The 23,308-nt window shown below is 36.2% G+C and overlaps 2 protein-coding genes and 1 long non-coding RNA gene across 5 annotated transcripts; 1 reads left to right on the forward strand and 2 right to left on the reverse strand.

Annotated features, from left to right (window-relative positions):
- Positions 1 to 290: 290 nt before the first annotated feature.
- Positions 291 to 12,655, reverse strand: LOC104607595 (protein PSK SIMULATOR 2-like). Of its 3 annotated transcripts, none has more exons than XM_010273262.3 (13): positions 12,462 to 12,655; positions 11,896 to 12,162; positions 8,159 to 8,484; positions 7,312 to 7,404; positions 7,119 to 7,209; positions 5,425 to 5,518; positions 4,868 to 4,965; positions 4,608 to 4,677; positions 3,846 to 3,949; positions 2,223 to 2,339; positions 1,492 to 1,568; positions 1,246 to 1,290; positions 291 to 831 (listed from the first exon to the last, which is right to left on the reverse strand). In XM_010273262.3, exons 2-13 carry the CDS (start codon positions 12,130 to 12,132, stop codon positions 342 to 344), a joined length of 1,842 nt encoding a protein of 613 aa, XP_010271564.1. In that variant the 5' UTR covers positions 12,133 to 12,162; positions 12,462 to 12,655; the 3' UTR covers positions 291 to 341. The 3 variants fall into 3 exon arrangements, with proteins under 3 accessions (XP_010271564.1, XP_010271565.1, XP_088744823.1); XM_010273263.3 differs by having other exon boundaries at positions 11,896 to 12,246; positions 12,462 to 12,601; XM_088888697.1 differs by having other exon boundaries at positions 11,896 to 12,211; positions 12,462 to 12,599.
- A 6,846-nt stretch (positions 12,656 to 19,501) lies between these two features.
- Positions 19,502 to 21,537, reverse strand: LOC104607596 (uncharacterized). Its single transcript, XM_010273264.3, has 3 exons — positions 21,271 to 21,537; positions 20,731 to 21,151; positions 19,502 to 20,192 (listed from the first exon to the last, which is right to left on the reverse strand). The coding sequence occupies exons 1-3, from the start codon at positions 21,419 to 21,421 to the stop codon at positions 19,841 to 19,843; spliced, it is 924 nt and encodes a 307-aa protein (XP_010271566.1). The 5' UTR covers positions 21,422 to 21,537; the 3' UTR covers positions 19,502 to 19,840.
- A 5-nt stretch (positions 21,538 to 21,542) lies between these two features.
- On the forward strand, positions 21,543 to 22,759 carry LOC148791344 (uncharacterized). The gene is made up of 3 exons (XR_016076496.1): positions 21,543 to 21,627; positions 22,160 to 22,299; positions 22,415 to 22,759. It is a non-coding gene; the product is annotated as an uncharacterized LOC148791344 (long non-coding RNA).
- Positions 22,760 to 23,308: the final 549 nt, after the last annotated feature.

Genomic DNA, 23,308 nt, shown 5'->3' on the forward strand with positions numbered 1-23,308 from the left:
GCACTCCTCACACCAAACTGACAGCATGTTTCAGCCGCACATCGAAAAAGTCGTCTATACTCGTATATTATTATTTATGAGAGATGTTCCGAGATGTGACTGAGGAGCAAATCCCAATTCAGTCCTACGGAGTTTGAAATTTTTTTTCTAACCAATACCCTTCGTATTAAAAAGCCGATTTTGAATATATATTTATTAACTTATATGATACAAAAGCTGTCCATTGAGGAACATGTATATATTTTTATATACACACACAAAAAAAGAGAAATCTAGAAAAAATGATATATGAAAAAAAATGACTATTGATTTGATTTGAGGCAAAATGAGCTATTGGAACTCTACGTAGTCAACCCATCCATTACATCCAAAAGGTTAGTCCTTGAAGCTTCCCAATCTTGGGCAGCGTTGAAATCTTTGGTTGGAGAGCTACCAGTGCTCTTGCTCGATCCCCAACGGTGGGTCCTTTTTTTCTTGCCTGTCATAAACTCTTGGCTTTTGCTTATTCCAGGAACCACCCTTCTGCGGCTGACATCTTCCAACATATCCCGATCTTCTTGAGAGAATTGCACAACCTTGCTGTTTTTCTTATTATCATCCAGTAAGGGATTTTTTTGTCTCTCCGGCACTTGAAGGCCTTTACGGGTTGGGGAACGAACAGGAAATAGTGGCTTGAGTCCATGGTCTCTCTGTCTTACCTGGCTAATCAAATGGTGAAGCCACGTCACCAGTTCAAGGATATATAAGTCTGTTTTTTGAATGCCTGCATGATAAAGTGTCTGGAGGCGAATCAAGTTACTCTGTTCAGCTGCCTTCTTGTTAAATTCATAACTGTCAGTCAACAACGATCAATTTTAGACCTCGTTTCAGACTGGTAAACATGGTATTTACAATTGCAAACAATGATCTTATTTTAGAAGAAAAGGTCAATGAATTAAGTCATTAAGAGCACCCTATTTGTGATAATCAGGGTTCTCCCCCTAAACCAAATAACCAAGGGCTGTGAAAAGACAAAAATGCCAACAATTAGAATTTTGTCCAGAGTTTTATGGTATTTAATAACGAAGGCACCACTGTCTTTCAGTTTCCACTTTCCAGTTCCCTTAACCAAGAGCAAGAGGGAACATCCCATTTCTAACGGCAAGGGCACTTGGATTATAATCAAGTACCAGAAGAAACATGTGTGTGTGTGTGTGTGTGAGAGAGAGAGAGAGAGAGAGAGAGAGTTCTCATTTCACAACTGACCCAGCATTTGCCCATTCTCCAACCCAGCCAAAACCTTGATGTGCTCTGATTCCATAGCCATAAAAGCAAAAATGCAAAACAGAGAGCAAAAAATGCATGTTAGAACATGACCAAAAGCAATAAATACCAATTGTTAATCAAAACTAAAGAAAGTATAGGCAAAACAGTTCGATGAGATTTGTAAGTGAAATAGCACAAGCATAACCATGTAGATAAGACACGTAAAGAACATTTCAATTGACCCACCTAGTTGTATTTGCAGCCACAGGTACAAGCCACTGCAGAGTTTTCTCCATTTCAGCCTTGATCTGGGGAATCGTGAGCTGCAGGCATTACATATTTGAGCAGTTAAACAAGGAAGACAAATGAGAGAATGTCCTTGGATTCCACAATGTACGAAGAAAAGAAGTCCACTTTTAGGTTAAATAATCAACATTTGTGTCATTGCCTAGACGGACATAAATGTGAATAAGATTCGGCCCCATTATAAATAAGGTTTAACTTTTTTTCCTGGGAACTATACATGCACAATACAGGCACTCATGCAGGCTATTATTTCTTAAAGCAGTTATTGCATGACATCAATATATGCATGCACGTTTGACTTGTGTTAAGACCAATTTTTTAGGGCCATCTTATAACACAGTTTTGCACATATTTGGAAAGGCATGTAACTGCATGGTAACCATTGTGGGTTTAGGAACCAAGGTCAATTTGGAAGAGATGCTCATGTGCTAAGTAGAAGATTGTTTATTTTTCAGATGTTATGTTGTAGTGTTGATCTGAATTTTTTTTTTGATCAGTAGTGTTGATCTGAAATTTTTTCTTTTAATGAAAAAATTTCTTTTACTATATAAAAAAATTAAAATACATACCATGGAAGAAGACAATCAAGTCATAATTCATAAGAGCTAAATGAGTATGTAATGAGGTGTGACTAGCTTCCAGGAGGTAATGATTGTCCAAAAGCAGCATACCTCTTCCCTTTCATTAAATGATTGCAACCGGGAACGCAAAGTTGTCTTAACACCCGTTGGCAATGCATGATATAATGTATCTCTCATGTTAGGAGGAAGGGAACTGGGCCGAGAAACCTATGTACAGAGATTTCAATGTAAGAACAAACATAGCTTTTCACTGAAGCCATTCATTCAACCACTTATCAGTGTAGTTATTGACAATAAACAACAACATTATAGAAGCAATGCAAAATTTAGTTACCAGTAAGATTGGCACATCTTTTAAGATGTCTAATATTCTATAAAGTGAGAAAATGCATAAAAAGATATAGACAAGACCAAGGGAGAGAATTTTGTTTTACTTCAACCAATGCTAAATATGTATTTATAATCAATTGTCCATCATCTAACTAATCAATGCAACTTCCATGATGTTTTAGGTTTTAAAACATGGGAGACAAGCTCAAGAATGGATGCACATGCAAACACTCCTATAAACATGATTAGCAATGAAATAGAAACAGCATAAAGAGTTTTTAAAATATATCAGTAAACACCACCTGTGCAATAAGGATACTTAAATTATAGAAATAGCAATTCACCAACATGAGTAACACATACGCATAGAACACTAGTAGAAAATAATTAACCTCGTTCTTTTAAATTTATATTTCAGAGAGAAAAGAATTAATTTGTATTTTTCAAAATTTGTAAGGACAGAGTACATGTAAAAGAATCATTGGCCAAGAAGACAGGAGTGAGAAGCCATACTCTATGGATTCATGATCTGACACTTTTTCTGGGTAATCATCTCTTTAATACCAAGATTTTGGTTCAAGCTAAGGTTCCTAAAAGACAAGGGGAAGGCTAAAAGAAAACTGGGTCCAGGTAACAAGTAATTTTTCTATATCCAGTCAACCCCTCCTAAGACCCTGATAGCCAGGCCTTAGAGAACAACCAAATTAGAATAAAAACAAATCATCATATGCCCATAGAAATCCTTTAAGACCAATCAGCAAGGAAGTAGGTAAATGAACAAGCAGATCCTACCAACAGGGCTAGAGTATCCATCAAAGATTCCCCTGATTCTATCCTTCCACAACCCCCAAATAAACTAACACGTATTTTCCTGACAATAAGTTTTCAGTATGCAGAATTGTTGTGTTATAAATTACCACATTATGTAGTATTTAAAAATATTTAAAGTGCATTGTAACCAAAAAAAATACAAACAACTTCAGCTACTTATTCTAAATAAGTTCTGGAGATGCACTGTTATGATGTAAATGTAATATTTACATCAAAAGAATTGAAACATATGAAGATTTCACTACAGATAAGGAACATATGAAAAATTGACTAAATATTTACATTCCAAGAGGACTTCATCAAAAGTACCATCAACTAATCAACAGTTTGGTGGAATTTTAAGACCATGACACAAACCCCATATATTGCATTATTATTTATATATTTTAGTTGAACAATTATGTAGTCATCATCATTTAGCACATCAAGTCTGAATCTGAAAGTTCAAAACCTCTAAAATTGATGAAGTGCTGTAACAGCACATGTTAATATGTACATTGCTGCCACTTGTCATGCTACACAAACATGAGAATGAATAGCTATTATACTCACAATACTATCTATCTGATTGATGATGTTTGCATAGTGTAATGCAAGGCCAGATGCACCCAGTCTTTGAGAGCTGTAAGTTGGATCCTTGCTAACAAATGCTGTACCTGCCATATGTTAATTACACATAAGGCATTCTCACATGAGATGAAATCTAGTGTAAAACCATAATAGCACAATCACCACCATGACAGCAGTCTTTAAAATTAATCCCATATGCATCCATTAAAAAAAAATAATGTGTTTATTTTATCAGGATTCACACACATATACACAAGCCCAAATCTTTGAGATTGTATCAAAGATTACGAGTTTGCAACAAATTATTAACAATGCAAAACACTGGGCTCAATAATCTTTAAAATGAGTTCACATGAATGTCCACCAAATAGGCTTATGCCTAAATAACAAGCATTTAGTATTTCCATAGGGAAAAACCTAGGCACTTTATAGAAACCCATGCATGTTATAAAATAGGGTCCATATAGATCAAAGTGGTTTTAAACATAGCAGACCAGATTGATGGACCAGGTCCTTCAGTCTGGGTATTCTAACCATGGAAGAACACCTCTTTGTAACAAGAGAAACTTACGATGCATGATGACTTCATATTGGGTAATTATAAATGTCAAAAAGAAAAATCCTCACAAGCATAAATCCATTTCAACACATGTAAGTAGAAGAAACATTCTGCCGCATACACACACGTGCACATGGGAATAACCAAAGTAACTAAGAATGATTAACTTGTTTGAAATCACACACCATTATTTCCAAAGGTCTCCACTATCTCTTGATGAATGAAGGTAACAATATCAACAAGCTTTTCCACAACCTACAAGAAAAACATGCTTCAGTACCATACACAACATCCTGCTACATTACATGCCAGAAAATAGTAGTAAAATTCTAAATACAAGAACAACAGGAATAGTTAACAGCCATATTTTAACCAAGGAAGTTTCTCCAAAACCCATGGTGTGCCATTACAGCAAGTTGAAATAATTGATTTGTGAATCAAGCACCTCTTCCAAATTTTTTGACCACAGAGATTTCTTCTTCAAGCTTCTCACAACCTTTCTTTGGTGTTTAAGCTCAGTATGTAATATCATGAGACTCTCTCCTGAAAAAAATCAGACAATAATCTACAATTAATGGATATGTTCAGTAGATAATATGCAAAAGACTGCATAAATAAGTAGCATTTATACGCCCCCTTAAACTGGGAAAAAACAGAACCAGACCCCTTTCTGGTTCAATTTCTGGTCAGATTTTTAAAACATTGCCAACAACACAGGCACCATCCATGTCTTTCCATGAGCATGAAGGGAACTCCACTCAGAGGAATCCATGCTTGAACTCCATATACTGATGCAGTTATTCTGATTCCAAAGAATCTCCATTAAATAGAATCTTAGTGAAGGGTTGTTCATTCATTGAAACAATAATCTTTCAATTTTTTATTCAACATGAATAATCAATTACTATAAGCACCAGAATTTTAATAGAAAATTACTAACAAGGTTCATGCCACACATATCTAAGAAATTACTAAAACAAAAACAAGTTGATGCATCTTAACCTCTTTGAGAGAGATGTAAAGACTCAACTTCATCAAGCTTCCGCCGATAATCTTGTTCGAATCTGTCCAAGGCATGCAACTCATGATACAACTCCTACACATGCAAAAGAGATCAGTTCCTCCAAAAAATGCATATACAAACTGAAGTGGAATGTTATGCATAATCATGAAGTATGCTTCCATAAGTCTGCAGAAGCCATAAAAATGTGAAAAACTCAAACAGGTACTATATTGATGGTTAAGTAACATTTATACTAAATCATCTAATTTAACATTTTAAATAACTCGTTTCATGTTCTAACTTGTAAGGAACAGAAAACAAACAAGTGCTTGTCATCAATTGATCTGGACTCATCTCTCAAAAGAAAATAGGTAGTGATACTAAACCTTTCATTCAGAGTCAAAAGTTTCAACTAAAAGTACTCTTATGTGTACTAGATAAAACCAAAAGATTTGCCACAGAAAACCAGGATTGGCTTGGGTCTAAACAAACACAGGACCATCTTTAAAACGAGCATTTGCATATGGTTATCTTCTCCTAATAATTATTAAGACCTTAACAAGAATAAAATACAAGATTAAATGTGACACACTTATAAAAAGACATCAAAATATTCCCTCTTTTCATCTTCCTTTATTAAAGATAAATAGTGAAATTATCTTTCTCCAGGAAGAACAGTGCAGGTAGAAATTAGAACATCTGTTTTCTTTTCAACTTCTAAGAAAAATGAAGTGCATAAATATTGTACTGGGCCAACTTTATTATGGATTTCAGGAGTTACCTCAGGCAGGTGGTTTGACCTAAGTAGAATAAAAATTGGTTGAACATTCCAGACATGGATTACCCAAACATTTTTTTGATGGATTGGATTCCCCAAATTATCAGTAACTTGTCTGAATTACTCATAAATATGCATTCCTCAAAATATTAAGACATGTTCACTAATAGGCAGTCCACTGTAGCCTGGATAACTTGCTCCAGGCCATTGGTATGACTTGATAAACACCTCATAAGGCCAAGCTACTCATGTTGCTCACATAGAAGCAGATCTATGATTTTCTGCAAGCTAAACACAGAGAAATTTATCTTTTGGACTGTCTTATAAGAAAATAAATTCATAAAAGAAAAATTAATAAACCTATTCATATGAGATGGCTACAAGAACCTCCAACCCATACAACAAAAACTCTGAGAGTAATGACCATAACCATCATTTCTAATCCCCATCTTCCTTTTGGTAACCAATTTAAGAGAATACTTTGTAAAAAGTTTCCCAAAAGTTTGGGAAATAGGTAGTAGTTTTAGAAAGCTCCTAAATACCTCTTCTATAGACCAGAGACTACTTGGAAGATATTAAAAACATCAAATAAATATGGTGGAAAGTTCAGTACTTCCAGTTGTACAAGGGACATGGAAGAATAAGCATCTACCAGAAAATGAACCAATGATGTATGAGTCACGGGATAGAAAACCATATGCACTTGGTCTTAACACAACAGCTTATGCATATGTTGGGATTGCACAAAGAGAAAGTGCAAGGATGTCCAATTAACAGTTCAATTTTCAAAGAACTTACTGATATGGAAAAAAATGTTATAATTTGTTACCGAAGAAACTATAAGAGAAAATCTATTTCCAACAAAGAAAACCATTAAACAACACACACGGAAAAAGAAGCAGCATCATAACTTACAGCTGTATGCTGAGCTAATGTTGAAAGCTCTTGCATTGTCATTTCTACCTCTTTTCTACCTTGCCTGTGGGTTGTAAGATCTGAATCCAATCTGAAACATCAAATAAACATTTCAAGGAAAATGTGTTCCATGTTAGTAAATGTCAGAAACTTGAAATATGACATTTAAAGCACTATAAAGCATCTACCTTACTTTTGAAAATAACGGCCTAGGTTGTGCCACTGAGGATCTTTACACAAGTCCCCAAATCTAATTACTTCTCTTGAGAAAATATCAAATTCCTCCCTATAAAATGAAAAGAAAAATTTAGAGAGTGTGTTTGTGAATGCAATTAAACATGGGAGATGAACAGAAACTAAACTCCATGAAATTGTGTAGAAAGAATAACAGCATTCATTAGGTCCAAACTCAATGGATAGACATCATACACCTTACAAACATTAGCACATGAAATAACTTCTTTGCACTTCCGAAAAAAAATCATCAAGTCATCATTTCAATCCATGCAACATGACAAGTGAAATTTCCAATCTTCCTGATACTGTACAATAATACATTTAACAGATAAGCCATCAAGAAGGTTGAAAATTGCAATCTTGTGGATACCTTCACAAGTACTAATCATCAACATCTAAGCCTTACCCCAACGGGGTCAGCTACATGAATCCTGTTTCGCCATTCTGTTAGTGCCATATCCATCGTTTAATGACTTAACAAGTTTTGATCATGGGGTCTACTATATGCCTTCTTGGACTCAATTTTCATTTAAAGACATTTTCATTGATCTGATAGTCATTTGTGTTACAAGGTGTTCAGTCATACTAAGATGATGAGGGAGCAAGGATACAATTTTGTCCTCCTCTGGATTTGACTGAGATGAATTTAGAACAAGGAGTTTTCCACCCAAACTTTTATGGGAGGATTTTCTAGATACAATTTCTTAATAATTTGTTATTGTTATAACTCAACCGTGATATGACATGAATGAAAAAGAAGATAAGATGAGATGTTATGCAAAGCTCTGAGCCCATGCAAGAACCTTTTGTCAGCAGCAGCAATGTTAAGTAATTCTTCCATATCTGTAGACACTAGTCGTTGTACTCCATTTGAATATAAAATCTCCTTTTTCAAGAGCTTGACATTTTCCCCTGAAAGAGATTGCAACAAATTTGCACCCTTGACAATGGTATTAGCTACTTCAAATGCCAGAATAGATATTTTATTCCTCCGCAAAGCCATCCCAGAAACAAAGCCACCAGTAGGATTCAAATTTGACATGCTACTTCCAAGTGTGTCTAAGACATCAACAGCCCTCTCCAAGCCAACAATACCAGCCCTTCCCAAAATTGAGCCCATTTGTGGCACCTACAAGAATTGAAAGAAGAGGTTGGGTTTTGATAACAAATTATGAAAGCATATTCCAAAGACAACTCAAATATTCATTTTGTTTCTTAAATGAAATAAAAAAATCATGCATACACCAAAAACATAATAATTTGTATTCTTATATGCATACACTAAAAACATAACAATTTGTATTCTTATACAATACATATTATCTAACTATCACATGGATACCATAAACTTGCTTCAGAGAAATAACAATATATGGCCAACTACTAAAACAGATAGTATCAATTGTAGTGCACCTAATCTCCCTTAATGAACTGAAGCATAATTTTCATGTCAAGGAACTTGAATTCATTTTCACATAATTTTTACAGAATGCTATGTTTCAACATCTACCACAGATGACATTTCCATCATATAGGAACAAGTTACCTAAAGACAGGTGGCATGGGTACATAAATGTTACATCATTTACCAAATGGAATCTTATATGATTTTTCCAACTGAAAAAAGTAATTCCTTGGCTATGTGTATAATGTTTATCTGGTCTCTTATTCTGGATAATGAAGGCATGTGGATCACCAGCCATCTTGAGACCTTAAAAAATTTTTTACAACATTTTGCCAAAGAATTTTGTCACAACTTTTGCTGCCATATGATCAAATATCCATACACCATGCACCTTGTCTGGAATCTGTTGGTGAGCAAATAATTGATGCTTTCTTTGAAACAAGATATTTTTCATGCTTCAGCAAGTTACTACTCTCACCCAAGTCACTCCAGCCTATGTTAACAATTAACTTAGCAAGGAGTTATGGAACATTTTCTACTTGAAAGTGGAATGTAAGAAATGAGTATGGCTCCCTTAAAATGCCACATAATGCAGACTCTAAATGACTATAAATTATCAAGGAATGTAAAACATCAAAGGTAGACCATAATTGATTTATTGAAATGTCTTAATCAGGTTATCAGTTTGCAAATATTTCAGCTCAGGGTGGTTAGGTGTGTTATGATGTTATTCTAAGTGATAATCATTGTTTCTCCTTCATCCATCTTCAGATTAGAGGGAGTGTATCATTCTCATTTTTCAATTCTATTTTAACAATAAAAGCATCTTCTATTATCTTCTATAGTCACTAATTCTCCCTCATCCATCTTCGGAGTGGATGAAGAGAGTGCATAAATGTCATTTTCCCATTCTACCTCAACAACAAAATCATGTTGTGTTGTGCCTTGAATTCTATATTGCAACCTGCTTCTTGACCTGCTCCAAACCAAGTCGAGAAAAACCCAAAGGCAAAATTTCATAGTGGTTTGTGGTGGAAGTGTTGGCAGTATGGACCCAATCCATTCTCAGCTTATGATTCCGGCCTGAATATGTTATATTATGTTGTTTGGGAGTTTTCTCTTTTATGTATCTTTTGGCTTGCAAAAGAAGTGGAGCTTGAGAGATTGGATGTATAGGGGTTTAGGAATTCCATGAGAGAGAGAGTTTAAACAACTTTGTAATCTCCATTGCCATTTTCTACAGTGGATTTCCTCCTTGGCCCGTGGGCATAAGCTATAAGCCAAACCACATAAATCTGTGTGTAATGGTCTTGAGGTTTCCTAAGTTCCGTGTTTTTCTTCATGTTTTCTCTTTTTTTTTTGTCAATTTTTTGAAGGTCTTGGGTTTGTTCTACTGCAGAAAATCATCATCAATCATGTTACAGGAAAAAAAAATTATTCCAACTTCTTGATTTGGGCCTTTGGTCTATTTGTTTTGAAGGGGGGAGGTTTTTGGGGCTTTTTCTGTGTTCAGTAATTTCTTATTGCCATTATTGTACTCTCTTTTCTTCTTCTAATAAATTTTCTTTTTTTTATTTATTACCAAAAAATCATCTGATGTGTCTGAAATGGTTGTTCAGCCTGAGAAATTATCATGATTCACCAAATGATCTCAGTGATGAATATACTGCTCCAAATATATCCAGGATAAATTTAATGGGTAGACAACTGCTGATTGTAGTTTTAGCAAATAACCATCATCTAGGTGCGTGAACAGTTTAATTCCTCTTGATGGTTAAAAATATAAAGCTGGCATCTAGGCTTGCAAGTGATTTGGTAACAGTTGATGGTTCAACAACTTCTACTGATGGCTTTAGCAAAGAACAGGTATGCACGGGATGCAATCTTCTGTAGACTTTGGCAGACTGAACTTTGTTATTAATATTGGTCTAGGTCAGAAAATATAAAACTCACAGACATAAAGTAAACAAATAAAGTGATGTAGGATCACACAGCCTTATATAGATTTTAAGTTAGCTTTATATTATTGAATGAGGGATTAATCTGGTAAAATTTCAAAAACTTAGATCACAACAAACCATTCACTTAAATATCAGAAAACCAAACATAAGCTTTGGCAAGGCCCAATGTTGATATTGGATAAATATGCCTTCCCTCCATTAAGAGGAATGAATTTCCTCAGTGGAATCAGGATGCTGTCAGTGATACTTTCACTTGCAAGAAATTTTAAGAAAAAAAAATCACTAGAAGGCATCTCACCTTGTTGTACATTAACATTATAGAATAAGCTACATTGGCTAATGTTGCAAAATGGTTGGAAGCTTTCAGCATGGTTTCTTTTCAGAATGAGTGTGAAATGTTTTATCTGAAATTTCATGGTTAGGGGAAAATGGACATCTTATTCAGGAAATGCAGGGTCTGAAGAATGTAGTTACAAAGACTTTCTGCCACCTGACATATGATTTACCACTAAATCACCACCTTCTAAGGGTCCTTATGGATGTCTATGGTGTCCTCCCCACATGGAACAAGGATGAAATAGAGAACCAAGGGAGACAGTTTTAGTTTGCCTCATCAGCTTCCATGTGAAGTATCATGTTATTATGGCATTGAAATGGCAATCACGTTCAGAAGCTCTAGAAGAGACATATCCAAGACCGCAATTGATTTGTTGATATAGGACGAGTTTGCAAAAATTAAAGGCGTCCTTATCTTTAATACTCCTGGGAGTATAGAAGCAAGTTTATTAGAAACTCTTACCAAAGATGTTGAGGAGAAAGTGTTAATTGTTCAGTAATATTAAATTGTATCAGACACAGGAATCCTATCAAGGATCCAAGATCCATTGGCCGTTTCCAAACAGATAAGTTCATTATAGATTCTTTGGCAAACTGTAGGCATATGGGAAAGAATAATCCCTTGCAAAGAAGATAGTGGAAAACAGTCAGTTTGATAATAGCTACCTTTTCCATTGTAGCACCAGAAATTCGCCAGCAACAATATTAATAGATAAAGATTTTCTATCTAATTTTGATACAGATGAAAATGAAAAAATGAAATGTATCCATCACTTAACCTAGAAGAAGAAGCGAAAGAAATTCCAATGCCCTGAATAAAGGACAACGAGAGTCTTACCTTACTAGCCCCTGTTCTTACGGGAGACGGCTTCAACTTGCCTGAGGATAATGCCAGCTCGCCGGAGTCGTACTTGTGCGGCGACTTCCCATAGACATCCGTGTCGGAAAACGAAGGAGGATCCTTTTCTTGCTCACTGAAGCTTTTCGTCGTCTTCAACTTGGTAGAATTTTCCGAACTCTTTGCAAGAAACTTCGTACCACCTTTGGCAGTTCCACCGGCACAGACACCTCCCATTGTGCTTATTACAATATAAGTATAAAGAGTCTACGAAATCACCAAATCAATCAAAAACCCTATCTCAGACGATGAAACCCTAAACAACAAATATCCAGCTCTTGCTGCCTCAAGCTGAGGAAAAATCGAACTAACAGTAAGGAAAAACGACTAAAAAAAGGAAAACTCACAAGATTACATACAGGACAGAAAAATTCAACAAAGATAGAGAAGAAAAAAAATTCGATTGATCCATGTTCCAGGAGAGATTATGAGATAAGTTTCGGAAATGGAAAATTTTGGAAAAGAATTACAGTTACAGTCGAAAGAGATGGTGAGAGACAGTATACCAATCGATAAATTGTAATTGGAGAAGAGCGTTGTAAGATCGTTCAGCTTAATCGTAATCGAGATTAACGATGATTGTAATCCGAGCGTTACCAGTTGAATCTGAATTCGAATTGAATGAACGCTATTCAACAGTGAGAGAGAGAGAAGTTTTCTTCTCAGCCTTCATATGAACGATAGTGGGTTCGTCCCGCCCGCTCGCCGTTGGGTTTGGTGTCTGACATCAAATACAGCCCTGGAATTGGACCGTTTTTACTATATTGCCACTGCATTGAAAAATCTAGGAACCCAAAGAACCGGAAGGGTTGCTCATGGACATGGGTCATGGGCCTCATATGGCCGGGCTTAGATTTCGAACGTGGACAATGCAGAAGTGGGACCCAAAGATTTAATATTAGGATAGGGATCCTCTCCCCAAGCTGAGAAGTGAGAAGAGTACTTCTGGTTCAGTGCCAAATGCCAATTTACTCCATCACCCTTCATTCAATGGCTTTGACAGCATCAATAATAAACAACATCATAAATACGTGAATCCTACATTTTTGACTCGTGGGAAGAAAGGATCATGTGGTAGATATAACAGGTGTCAGGAAAGCACGCCAGCGCAGTATAGCAATAAATTGTTTTGTGTAAAAACCGAAGGGTACTATCGACATTTTAGGAATAGATTTACGTCAGTTGAGACTTTTTCGTACAGGGTTAGGGGGAGGGGAGCTACCGCCTACAGGTGATTTGACCAAGGAAATAAATAAGGCCAAATAATAAAAAAAAAATAACAAAGTCCACGGCCGGAAGTTGACGTGGAAAGCGAGACATCGCAACGTGGCAGACGTTAGATCGCTATTGATGGGTCCAGAACGTTAATGTCAGATCAGATGATTAGAGCTTTTACGCAACGAGGACTTAAAAGAAAGGAAATAAAAGACTGGGACTGGAAGTATTCATTCAAGTATATAGTATGAGTATATGAAATCTACTCTTCAATGGTTCACACGCTTAATAACTCGCACACGCGCGGGAAAGATTTTGTCATTTTGTCCAATTCTATTCTAGATATCTGAGCCCCAACTCCCAAGGCTTCCCGTTCCCGGCTAGCTGGCCAACCCCCCAGGCCCCAACTTGAATTGGTGATAGTCCCAAGCAATCACGTGATCCATCGTATGGGTTGACCTTCTTTTTAATGAGATCCGTACCGTACCACCTCTGCATTATGTTACTTCGGACCCTTGGATCAAAGGCCGCTTCTATTGATCGTGATGTCATGGAATAGCTAACGCTGTAGATCCTGCGCAGAATAAAACATGGGATTGGAGTCGTTGATTTTGGGGTTCTAGCAGAATATCTTTGAGTTCGTGTACTATGATATCATAGCTTTCGAGTAAAAGATTCCGATCGCATTGTAAATGTTAGGTTTTCCTTTGCTTCACACTTTTCTACAGCCCTAGATTTGCGTTCAAAACTCAAAAGTCTTAGGAGTAAAGGGGTTTCTCTTCTATACGTCACCATGTTATGCAAATGTCAGGGGCCTTTGATGCTGGGGCATATACGGGTTGAAGAAATTAAGAATTCGGGCTTTGAGAGATCGATCAAAGGGGATGGATTGAACTATTTTTTAGTCCAAATATTTGACTTTTTTATTAGTAAAGTGATGAAAACGAGAAATAATTAATTAATACTGCCAAAGCATTTCCATCGTTTTTGTCAATCCCGTTGGATTTGCACTAAACGACAAATTCCCACAGCAATTTAGCATTGCATGTTGACGTTATGGAGGAGTTTTTGAACCGGAAAATCTTCTTCTGCCTTCCATTGAAGAAACAACTTTTTTTATGAATAATTTCCATTAATTTAATGAATATTTCTCCCCGCACCCCTCCGGAAAAAAAAAAAAAACACCTAACCGGTCCAACCACACACACTGTCTGTCTGGTGACTCTGGTCTGCCACGATTGGTGCCGTGCCGGCTGACAAATCTAAAATTTTGCTCAAAGCTCCCACCGGCGCCCCACCCCCTCCGGGCCTCCCCGAACGCAAAACCACACACACCCTCCCTGACTGCCGTGAATCATGAATTGTGCCGTACGTGCCGACAAATCTTACAGCCCAACCTTCTTTATTTTCCGACTACCGCTGGAACGGTCTCGCTACTCCCTACTCTGACATAAATGATAAATCGGATCACAGCGAGACGGAATCTGCTGCTCACATAGGGTGCCTCACACGCACATCCTATCATGCATTAGAACATCTCTCGTATTTGTTAGTTATTTTTCATAAAAATTGTTTTCAATGCACGGTGGATGAGCATGTGAGGCGCCCAAGTGTGAATAGCAGATCCTGTTCTCACAGCGACTTAGCGACATTCAGAGAATGAAGCTATTTCAAAAGATTTTTTTTTTCAGGAAACATCAACAAAATGAAATATGAATGAAATCACCTTTATTACAGTCACATTTTTCTTTCATAGTTGTCCATGCTTTCTACAATTGATTTTGTTTCAAAAAAAGAAATTTGAAAACAGGTTGGACAACGATATCCTTCTCCTTCTCATTCTGGTTAATTTTTAAAATAAAAACAAATGTTGGAGTGTATATAATGCATGATTTACGAAAGATGAAGAGATATATTGTATCATTTAAAACAAAAAAAACATGTTTTTCAAAACAAAAATTCAGGAATATATTTTGTATTTCAATTTTAGAAATAAACACATACATACACAAATTTACATCCAAGAACATGTTTTTCATATTTTTATTTTCAAACCAGATGATTATAATTTTTGGAACTCACAACAAGAAAACCAAATTACATTGAAGAAAGTTATGCTTCAAGTTTTATTAAGAACATCTTTTAGTTGAGAGAGCATCTTAGATCACATACAATTCCAAAATAATAATAATAATAATTCGAAGAATTAGAAAATTGCGGCTGTTTGACAAGCTAAAACATAGGAAAACATATTTGACAAACTTTAATTAGATGCTATACATTCTAGTTTGAATGACATGGTTTTAAAACTTGGCATGGAGATTGAACCGCTTTTTCCTCTTGGTTGGTAATTAAACGATCAGATCAACTGGTTAGCCCGTGATGTTTTCATTGTAAAAAATTTAAAAATTAAAATAATACATTAAAACACTATCTCATATTAATCATTACTTATAATGCATAAAAATGCAAAAATTAAACCAAATGTCTCCTTATGACTTTGCCCTCACAATAAAGTGGGGGAAATTAACAAATAAGTATCCTTTGATCATAAAGAAGTCCACATCCTCAAAAGCATGTGAGGAAATAAATAAATCAAGAGAAAGACTTTTGATGAAGTTAGAAAAAAAATAAAGAATAACATGATTTATTGCTTTTATTCTATTCTAAATATACCTTGCTAATCTTTATGTGTTTTTTTGGACATTAACTTATAAGCATATCTATTTAAAATCAACTTACAATATTCATGTAGATTTTTTTTAGAGAAATATGAGACAAAGACTACAACAAAGAAAATAAACAAAGGGAGCAAACTAAAGATCTAAAGCAACTAAGATCACCATTCACCAACTCAGAAACTCTTAAGCTATGTTTGGTTTGAAGGAAAAGGTAGGGAAAGGAAGGGAAATGAAGGAAAATATATACAAGGTTTGTAAAGGTTTCTCTACATTTTCCTTCCTTTCCCTACCTTTTCCTTCAAACCAAACGCAGCCTTAAGGAGGGCGGAGGCTGCTACTAATCGAAATATTTGCCTGATCCCTTTGGAGGGGATCAGACCATACGGGCTCCTATCAACACTCCTTCTCTAGATTGAATACCCAAAAAAAACTAAAAGCTAAGGGAGTGTTCTTTTTTCGGATTTTGAGAGGGGGGAAATTGGTCAATGGGATTTTGGTTCCCATTGACCAAGAATCTCATGTTCTTTTTCAGATTTATGTGGGGACCAGGGAAAGTTTATTTTACTGGGTATCACTTACCTGGGTGAGTAAATGACTTTCCCACCTATGGGGAAAGCTGCCAACACTTGAATGAGACAAAAATGTCATTTTTAATAATAGATTTTTATGGTTAAAATGACCATTGCCTTATTTACATGAGAAATAAAAGAGCTTGGGTAAATGCACTTAACCGGGTAAGTGTTTCCCAGAAAAACTTACCCAAGTAAATGCATTTACCCAGGTAAATAATTTACCAAAAGCAAATGAGGCCTAAGTGTATATAATCATATGTATTTAAATCGGTTCTAATTGAATCATATAAGGTTGGATGGGGATGGCATGATGAATTATAAACAAATCACATTTGGATCTCCCTTAATTGGATGAGGATTGAATTTGAATGTCTTCATCTTGTCTACCATCCCTCTTTTATCCTTTTTTTTTTTTTACATAGGACTGGTCTAGACTCTAGAGGTTCTCTAGACAGCTTTTACACTAATGCCACAACATCTTCTCACATGGCAAGATTGAGTTCATGAGTAACTGTGCACCATATTGCAAAAGAAAGGCGCAACCCTTTTCAGCATTACTTTAAGAATTAATTCTTGGATTGGTAGTGGTTGGAAGAAAGGCTATCAGCACCAAATTTTCTTTTCAACTTATTCAAGTATTAAATCTAGCTCAATCTTCACAAATGTTGCATTTGATTGCACACATAAAACAAAGGAAAACAAATGATTTCTTAGGAAAATAAATATTGAAGGGGGAAATAGATCTTTTTCTTAATTTTTCTGGTGTTTGGTTTAACTTGGAAAATAGGCATAAGTCGTTGAGAAATATGCTTTGTGAGATTTGAATAGACCAACCATCCATTCAGAAAGTGACTGACTTAAGTTGTTAATTAGAAAGAATTAACACTATTTTTCTAGAACTGGTACTCAATGTTTGGAATTCACTTATTTTTCAAGGCCTTTTAGAATGAGAAAACTTTAGCTGTTGGGGGCCAACTGACTGGGCTGTTGGGAAACCCATTCAGTCCCTCCGGTGGTTGTCTTTTTAATAAAGAATATTGAGGGCAATTACTCTTTTACCCCACACTCATGATAACATGTCATGTGGAAGAACATTCTCAATAGCCAAAATTTTTTCTCTTAAAGTGTAACCAAACACAAGAAGTATCATCCTCTTTGGAAATTATATGTTATGATTCATTTTACATGCAACCAAATGTAGGGATATATTTAAAACCGAACCAGCCCCACCAGTTTTTGTATTGTTCCAAACCAAAGCTGAACCGAATCAATCAATTAATCAGTTGATCGATTCAGTTCTTTGTTTTTTTTTTTTCTTTTTACATTTATAATATATACTATAAATAAATATATAATATATAATGCATATATGCTTGTATATAAATATATATATTGGTTGGTTCAGTTAATGATCAGTTTTCATAATGGTTAACCAAAACTGAACCAATACATATGGTTTTTCAAAAACACTGAACTGATTGGTTTGATTAACCAGATTTTTGGGTATGGTTTTATTGGTTTAATTTTTTTAATTTTTATTTTTCTCATGAGCACCCCTAACCAAAATGGAAAAAGAAAATAAAAAGCAACATGATCCTTTTCCCTATATAACTATCAATCTATTACTTTTTTCAAAACATTACTTAAAAAAATATAAATAAAAAAGGCAGAGTAAAAGGCTAGCCTTTTCTGTTACCTCCTCTAATCTAGAGGTGGGAAGCAAGGGAGGATCGATTTTTTTTAATAGATTGTTTTATACAAGAATATATTTGATAATTGATGGGTTAACGAGCAAGTAAATGTTGGAAGTAGTAAATAATCTGAAGAGCATGTAAGGATCGTTTTTCTTTGTAGTTTGTTGTTTTCTTCTCCATTCACTAGTATAGTTAGTGTAGTGCATCAAAGTGCCCCAGCTGTTGATCTTGATTTGCATACAAGCCACGAAAACAGGCCAGCCTAACTTAGAGTTTTGAACCGTTGATCTTGATTTGATGACTCCTTGAATGGGCTCAATTATTCAGTCGTTAAGACAAATCAATTGGAACATTTGTTGCATGAAGTTTTCCAAATAGGGCCCATAAATCAAAGTCCAAAATACAAGGATTATGTAAACAAGTCCATGCAAACCCCTGAGTCGGTGAGTCCTGCCCGTTGCCCTACAGATATGGTGATGAGACCTATGAAAAGACAGACTCAAGACAAAAAGTTGGACATGTCTTTTTACAGGTCCCATGGCCCATGGGAGCATGGGACATGGGAAGTCAAGAGTTAATTATTAGCTTCCTCCCGAGGTATTTGTATTGATAAAAATATGCAACCTTTAAAGGTGGAGGGCCATGCAACCAAAAAAAAAAAAAAGTAAGGCTTAAACCCTATATTTTGCTGATGAAAATCCCGAACCACGACATTGTGAAATAAAGACTCTATTCTCAGAAACTAAACTAGTAGGGAAAACTAGGGTTGTGACTGCCTGTGCGGATTTGCTACACTTCATTAAAGTTGAAACAAGCGTCCTATTACACACGTATAATTAACGAGGCACTTGTGATCACAGACTGAATGAAAGTAAAAGAAAAAAAAAACAGTGCAGGAAAATAGGAAAATAGAGTAAGAGATCCCAACACTCTGTAAGACTGTAACTGCAGTGAGAGATCAGAATCAGATCAAAGTTTGCACAAGGATTCCGTCCATGGACATGGGCATTGGGCAACAATTGCTGAGCCATGTTGAATTTCATTTTATATATAAGCCAATCCAGAAGATCGACTTTCCCATAACCATAATCATCCTTCCGCGCGATCCAAGGCTTAGAAGCCCATTTTAGATTTTAGAAAACCCATTAGTTTCCTTGGAAATTATAATGATATGCGAATAAAATAGTTTTTTATAGGCTGCAAATAAAATAGTTTTGAAGGCCCACAGTGGCCTACTTCTACTTCACACAGTTGGGTTGGCCTGTGGACTTTCAAATTACGTGTGATTGTGTCTTTGTGTAGCTATAAGATGGAAACAGTTTCAACTTTCAAGTAGCCGGGGTATTCTGATACTTTACTACCAAAATTTTGAACACCCTTCTCATGAATTATAATATACTTCATTGAGATAAAGGCCATAACTCCGCATTTCTTCCTTAAAACCCAAATTACATCTCATAGTAGATTAATCGATTCAGCCCTAATAGACCAAACCCATCAACTCCCATACACGGATATAGTAATCCCTGTATTGAAAAGTTCGGATCTCCTGTCCACATTTATTGCAGGCACACATGGAGAACTAGTATTGGGCAGGAGATCCGGTGTCTATAATGACACTGTCAATAATATCATAAATTATATAAGAAAAAAAGAATAAGATGACATACATATAAAAATTGGAGATGGAGATGTTCACTCATCACTTTTCACTTGTTCAGTACTATTTGCAGGGAGTGAAATCGCAGGGTACCCTGCCAAAGCCTGAGTTGGCCCTCTTAAATCGCAATGCTGTCAGGAGGACCTCTCGTGGAGAGCCCATTAAGGCCCAGTTCATGTGGGAGATGACCTCAAGTGTATGATACGTAAACCTGATGCTGTTGTAGGAATTAAGAAGTGCAGCGGTTCCTTCTCTTAAAAGGGTCCTGTACGGGTCTCCCTTCCCTTGGAGCCCTTGTCGTAGTGTCATGTCGGTCCCATATTTCCTTGCTGCGATCAGTCCGAAAGCAACAGCTACTTTTGTATCTGGTTCCACCACCTTCCAGTAACATTGGTACTGTGGCATCATCCAGTTCCTAGCATATCACATCCGTCTGATCAGGATAAAAGCTCTAAGAAAGAAAACTGAAGGGGCATTGATTTAATGTTGAAACAATCAAACAACAGAAGAAAATTGAAGGAGCCACAGTTTTGGATCTGGGCCACAGGGTAACATTCAAGAGTAGCCTTGATGCTTGCCAGGTGTTGCATATTTAGGGAATCAGACTCGCCCTGGATAGTAACCAACTAACCACTCAAAAGAGGATAAGTGCCCACATTAAAAAGTGTGGCATATATACTTGCGGTGCAATTACTGTGGACTTGCATTCAGTAAGGTGTGATCGTTCGGTGCTACACTCTTTTGCTATGCACTTACCGTTAGTCTGTGACAGGTGTTCTATGGAAAGTGTAAACAGGGTAAATGTAAATCTATGATGCCGGAAAAAGTATGATAAACCCCCGTGAATTTTTTGATGAATGCCAAACTAATTAGTTACCACCTTTAATGATATGGGTTGATTTGCTATAAGTAGTTATTTAGATACTATGCTTTTACGTGGGAAGCAAACTTACTGGGAGGGACAGGCGGAAGCTTGAAAGAAAGGAATGTGCGGCATCGGAGGGAACCTGGCCGATGGAGGACTTGGCAGTGTCACCACAGGAGGAGTCCTTGGGACCACCGGGACAGGTACCGGGTTGGCTGATTTCGGGCAAAAGGACATGGGTTGGGCAGGTTGAGAGAGCAAGGAATCCACGGTATAAAGCTCCATATCAAACATCCTGAACATAAGCCTTAGGTTCCGGGCAGGCCCCGCCGATGCTGCACAACCGGTTGGCGAATCTTGGCCGCTGTTGGACACCTGGGCATAACAACCACTTAAGTCGGGTGTGCCTTCGAATCTCATGGCGTAATTCCCAAACCAGTTGGTTGTCTCTTCCTTCCACATCGTCGCCTGCCCGTTGCTTCCTCCACACACGACCGTAACCTTCACCCCTGCAAATGGTTACGAAGTTCACACACACACACACACAAATAAAATACATATTTTCTTTAGTAGCTTTTAAACGCCAAAGTAGAGAACAGAAAGGGAAAATGATCGAATGGTGACTCACCGTAGAGTGGGTAATCGAAAAGGCTTTTCTCACCGTCCCTGCATTGATCGCAGAAGACGGTGCCGGTAACCATGGCATCGCCTAGTGTTTCACCAACGGACGCAACGAGAAGGAGAAGAGTTGATAAGAAGAGTTTCTGGAGAGAATCCATGGAAAGTGGAGGATTGTTGGACAAACCAAATATGATTTTGATGAGTTTGAGGAGTTCAATTACAGACTGAGAGAAAAGACCGGTAAATAAAGCGGGTGAGCGGGGGCGGGGGGGGGGGGGGGGGGGGTGACTCTTCTCTACTCTCAACTGTCGCCATTTATTGAACGAGGGCTAAAGAGTTGGAAAAGAAGCTTTGCATATCCGAAGTACGGTAAATCATTTAGCTTTTTCCATACCGATTAAGACCTGGCTTTACTGTCTTGAATGTATCGGATTTAATCATTTGCTTTAACTTTTTAAAATATAAAAAAACTTTAAAAAAGTTAATTAGTTTCAACTTTTATATATAATAAATTAATATATAATATACTGAATTTATTATATATATATATATATTCATATATACTATAATATATAAAAATACATATTCTTATAATTCTAAATATAATTATATAATTTTAATATATTAAAATTAATAAATATTATAATATAATTGAGTTTAAGTTTTATTTAGATAAAATAAAATCAAATTCGAATACAATCAGATTACATAAATACACCATCTAAATTCAAAATAATTCAATTAGATATTACAGATCATCATTGACAGGCTTAAGAATAATAGAAATTGTCCCCGAGCAATTTAGTATATATTTTTTTAAACTGTAATAACTACGGGGGCATTTTAACACCGGTCCCTACAACGGATCGCTTCTAACATATTTTGCATTATATTAGGGTGATCATGGGCTGGGCAAAGCCTAAGTCATAGCCCCGCTAAATCTGGCCCAGACTCCGAACCTGACATAAGTAAAAAGGCATTTTGTATCAGCTATACTTCCTTCAAAATTTAGAACATCTGCACTCAAAATTCACAGGTATCATGTCTTCAGCCTTAAAGATTTTGTATATGTTTAGCATTTGTATCAGCCATAACCCTTTAAATTTTAGAACATCTGCACTAAAAAATTCACAGGTATCATGTCTCTTCAGCCTTAAAGATTTTGTATATGTTTAGCATCGGTGCTGCATATACAACACCGTGGGCTATTACAGATAGTCGCATCGCTTACCACGATGACATTTCACTTCGTGGGTCCTTTCTCGCTTAGTAGCTCCTTTTCTTGTGGTTGGACGACCCAGCAGTGTTGTTGCCTTCTCTCCGGGATGGACACAATTTCTTCTAACGCTAGAAGACCACAGGAAGACATTCGGGACCAGAGCATGTCGTGAAAGAAGCACACTGGGCGGACGTGTTTCAACTTTCAATCGTTTTAAAAAAATGGTGTCTTTTTTTTTTTTTTGGAAATGTTACTGTCAGGTAGGACGTTTTTTGGGATAACAACAGTATCTTCTCTTTAGTATCAGTGTTCCATATATGTTTTTAGTATTAGTACCTATTATATAGGAAGTTCACGTCACTGCTACATCATGTCCTCGATTATTGGCAACAACGAGCTCCAAATTGAGAAAATGTCGATTTTGACGTTTCCCCATACCACACCTTGATTTCTAAGGCGTTGTTTAAAACATCATTTTTTTATGAAAAAATGGTTCCAAACATATTACCATTTTCTGGAGCAACGGTTTTTTCAACATGGCGTTGATGTATCACTGTTTTCTGGAACAACGGCATCAATGCCAAACACTGCTTTTTCCTTTTTGCACTTTACACTACTTGCTTCTTTTAAATGTACAGTTTTTTTTCCATTAAATGTAAAATGAAATAATAATATAAAAAAAAAAATAATTATTTATTATTATTATTAAATCACATTCGACTAAGCTAGTTCATGATTTTAAATTCTAACCTCGACTCCCAGGAGTTTGATTTGCCACTGTTAGATTAATGAAATAAAGACGACGAAAACGAAAAAAAAAAAAAGA

This window comes from Nelumbo nucifera, chromosome 5 (assembly GCF_055504915.1).
Source record: "Nelumbo nucifera cultivar China Antique chromosome 5, China Antique-T2T, whole genome shotgun sequence".
Classification (NCBI taxonomy): Eukaryota; Viridiplantae; Streptophyta; class Magnoliopsida; order Proteales; family Nelumbonaceae; genus Nelumbo; species Nelumbo nucifera.

What these genes read in the sequence shown, in the direction of transcription:
- LOC104607595 (XM_010273262.3), bottom strand. Translation starts at nt 12,132, where the DNA reads ATGGGAGGTGTCTGTGCCGGTGGAACTGCCAAAGGTGGTACGAAGTTT. An exon ending in CTAGGCCGTTATTTTCAAAA is followed by an intron (nt 7,210 to 7,311) that starts GTAAGGTAGATG and finishes TTGATGTTTCAG; the next exon opens with ATTGGATTCAGATCTTACAA. An exon ending in TTTACATCTCTCTCAAAGAG is followed by an intron (nt 4,966 to 5,424) that starts GTTAAGATGCAT and finishes GATTTTTTTCAG; the next exon opens with GAGAGAGTCTCATGATATTA.
- LOC104607596 (XM_010273264.3), bottom strand. Translation starts at nt 21,421, where the DNA reads ATGGATTCTCTCCAGAAACTCTTCTTATCAACTCTTCTCCTTCTCGTT. An exon ending in TTTCGATTACCCACTCTACG is followed by an intron (nt 21,152 to 21,270) that starts GTGAGTCACCAT and finishes AACCATTTGCAG; the next exon opens with GGGTGAAGGTTACGGTCGTG. An exon ending in GCTTCCGCCTGTCCCTCCCA is followed by an intron (nt 20,193 to 20,730) that starts GTAAGTTTGCTT and finishes GTGATATGCTAG; the next exon opens with GAACTGGATGATGCCACAGT.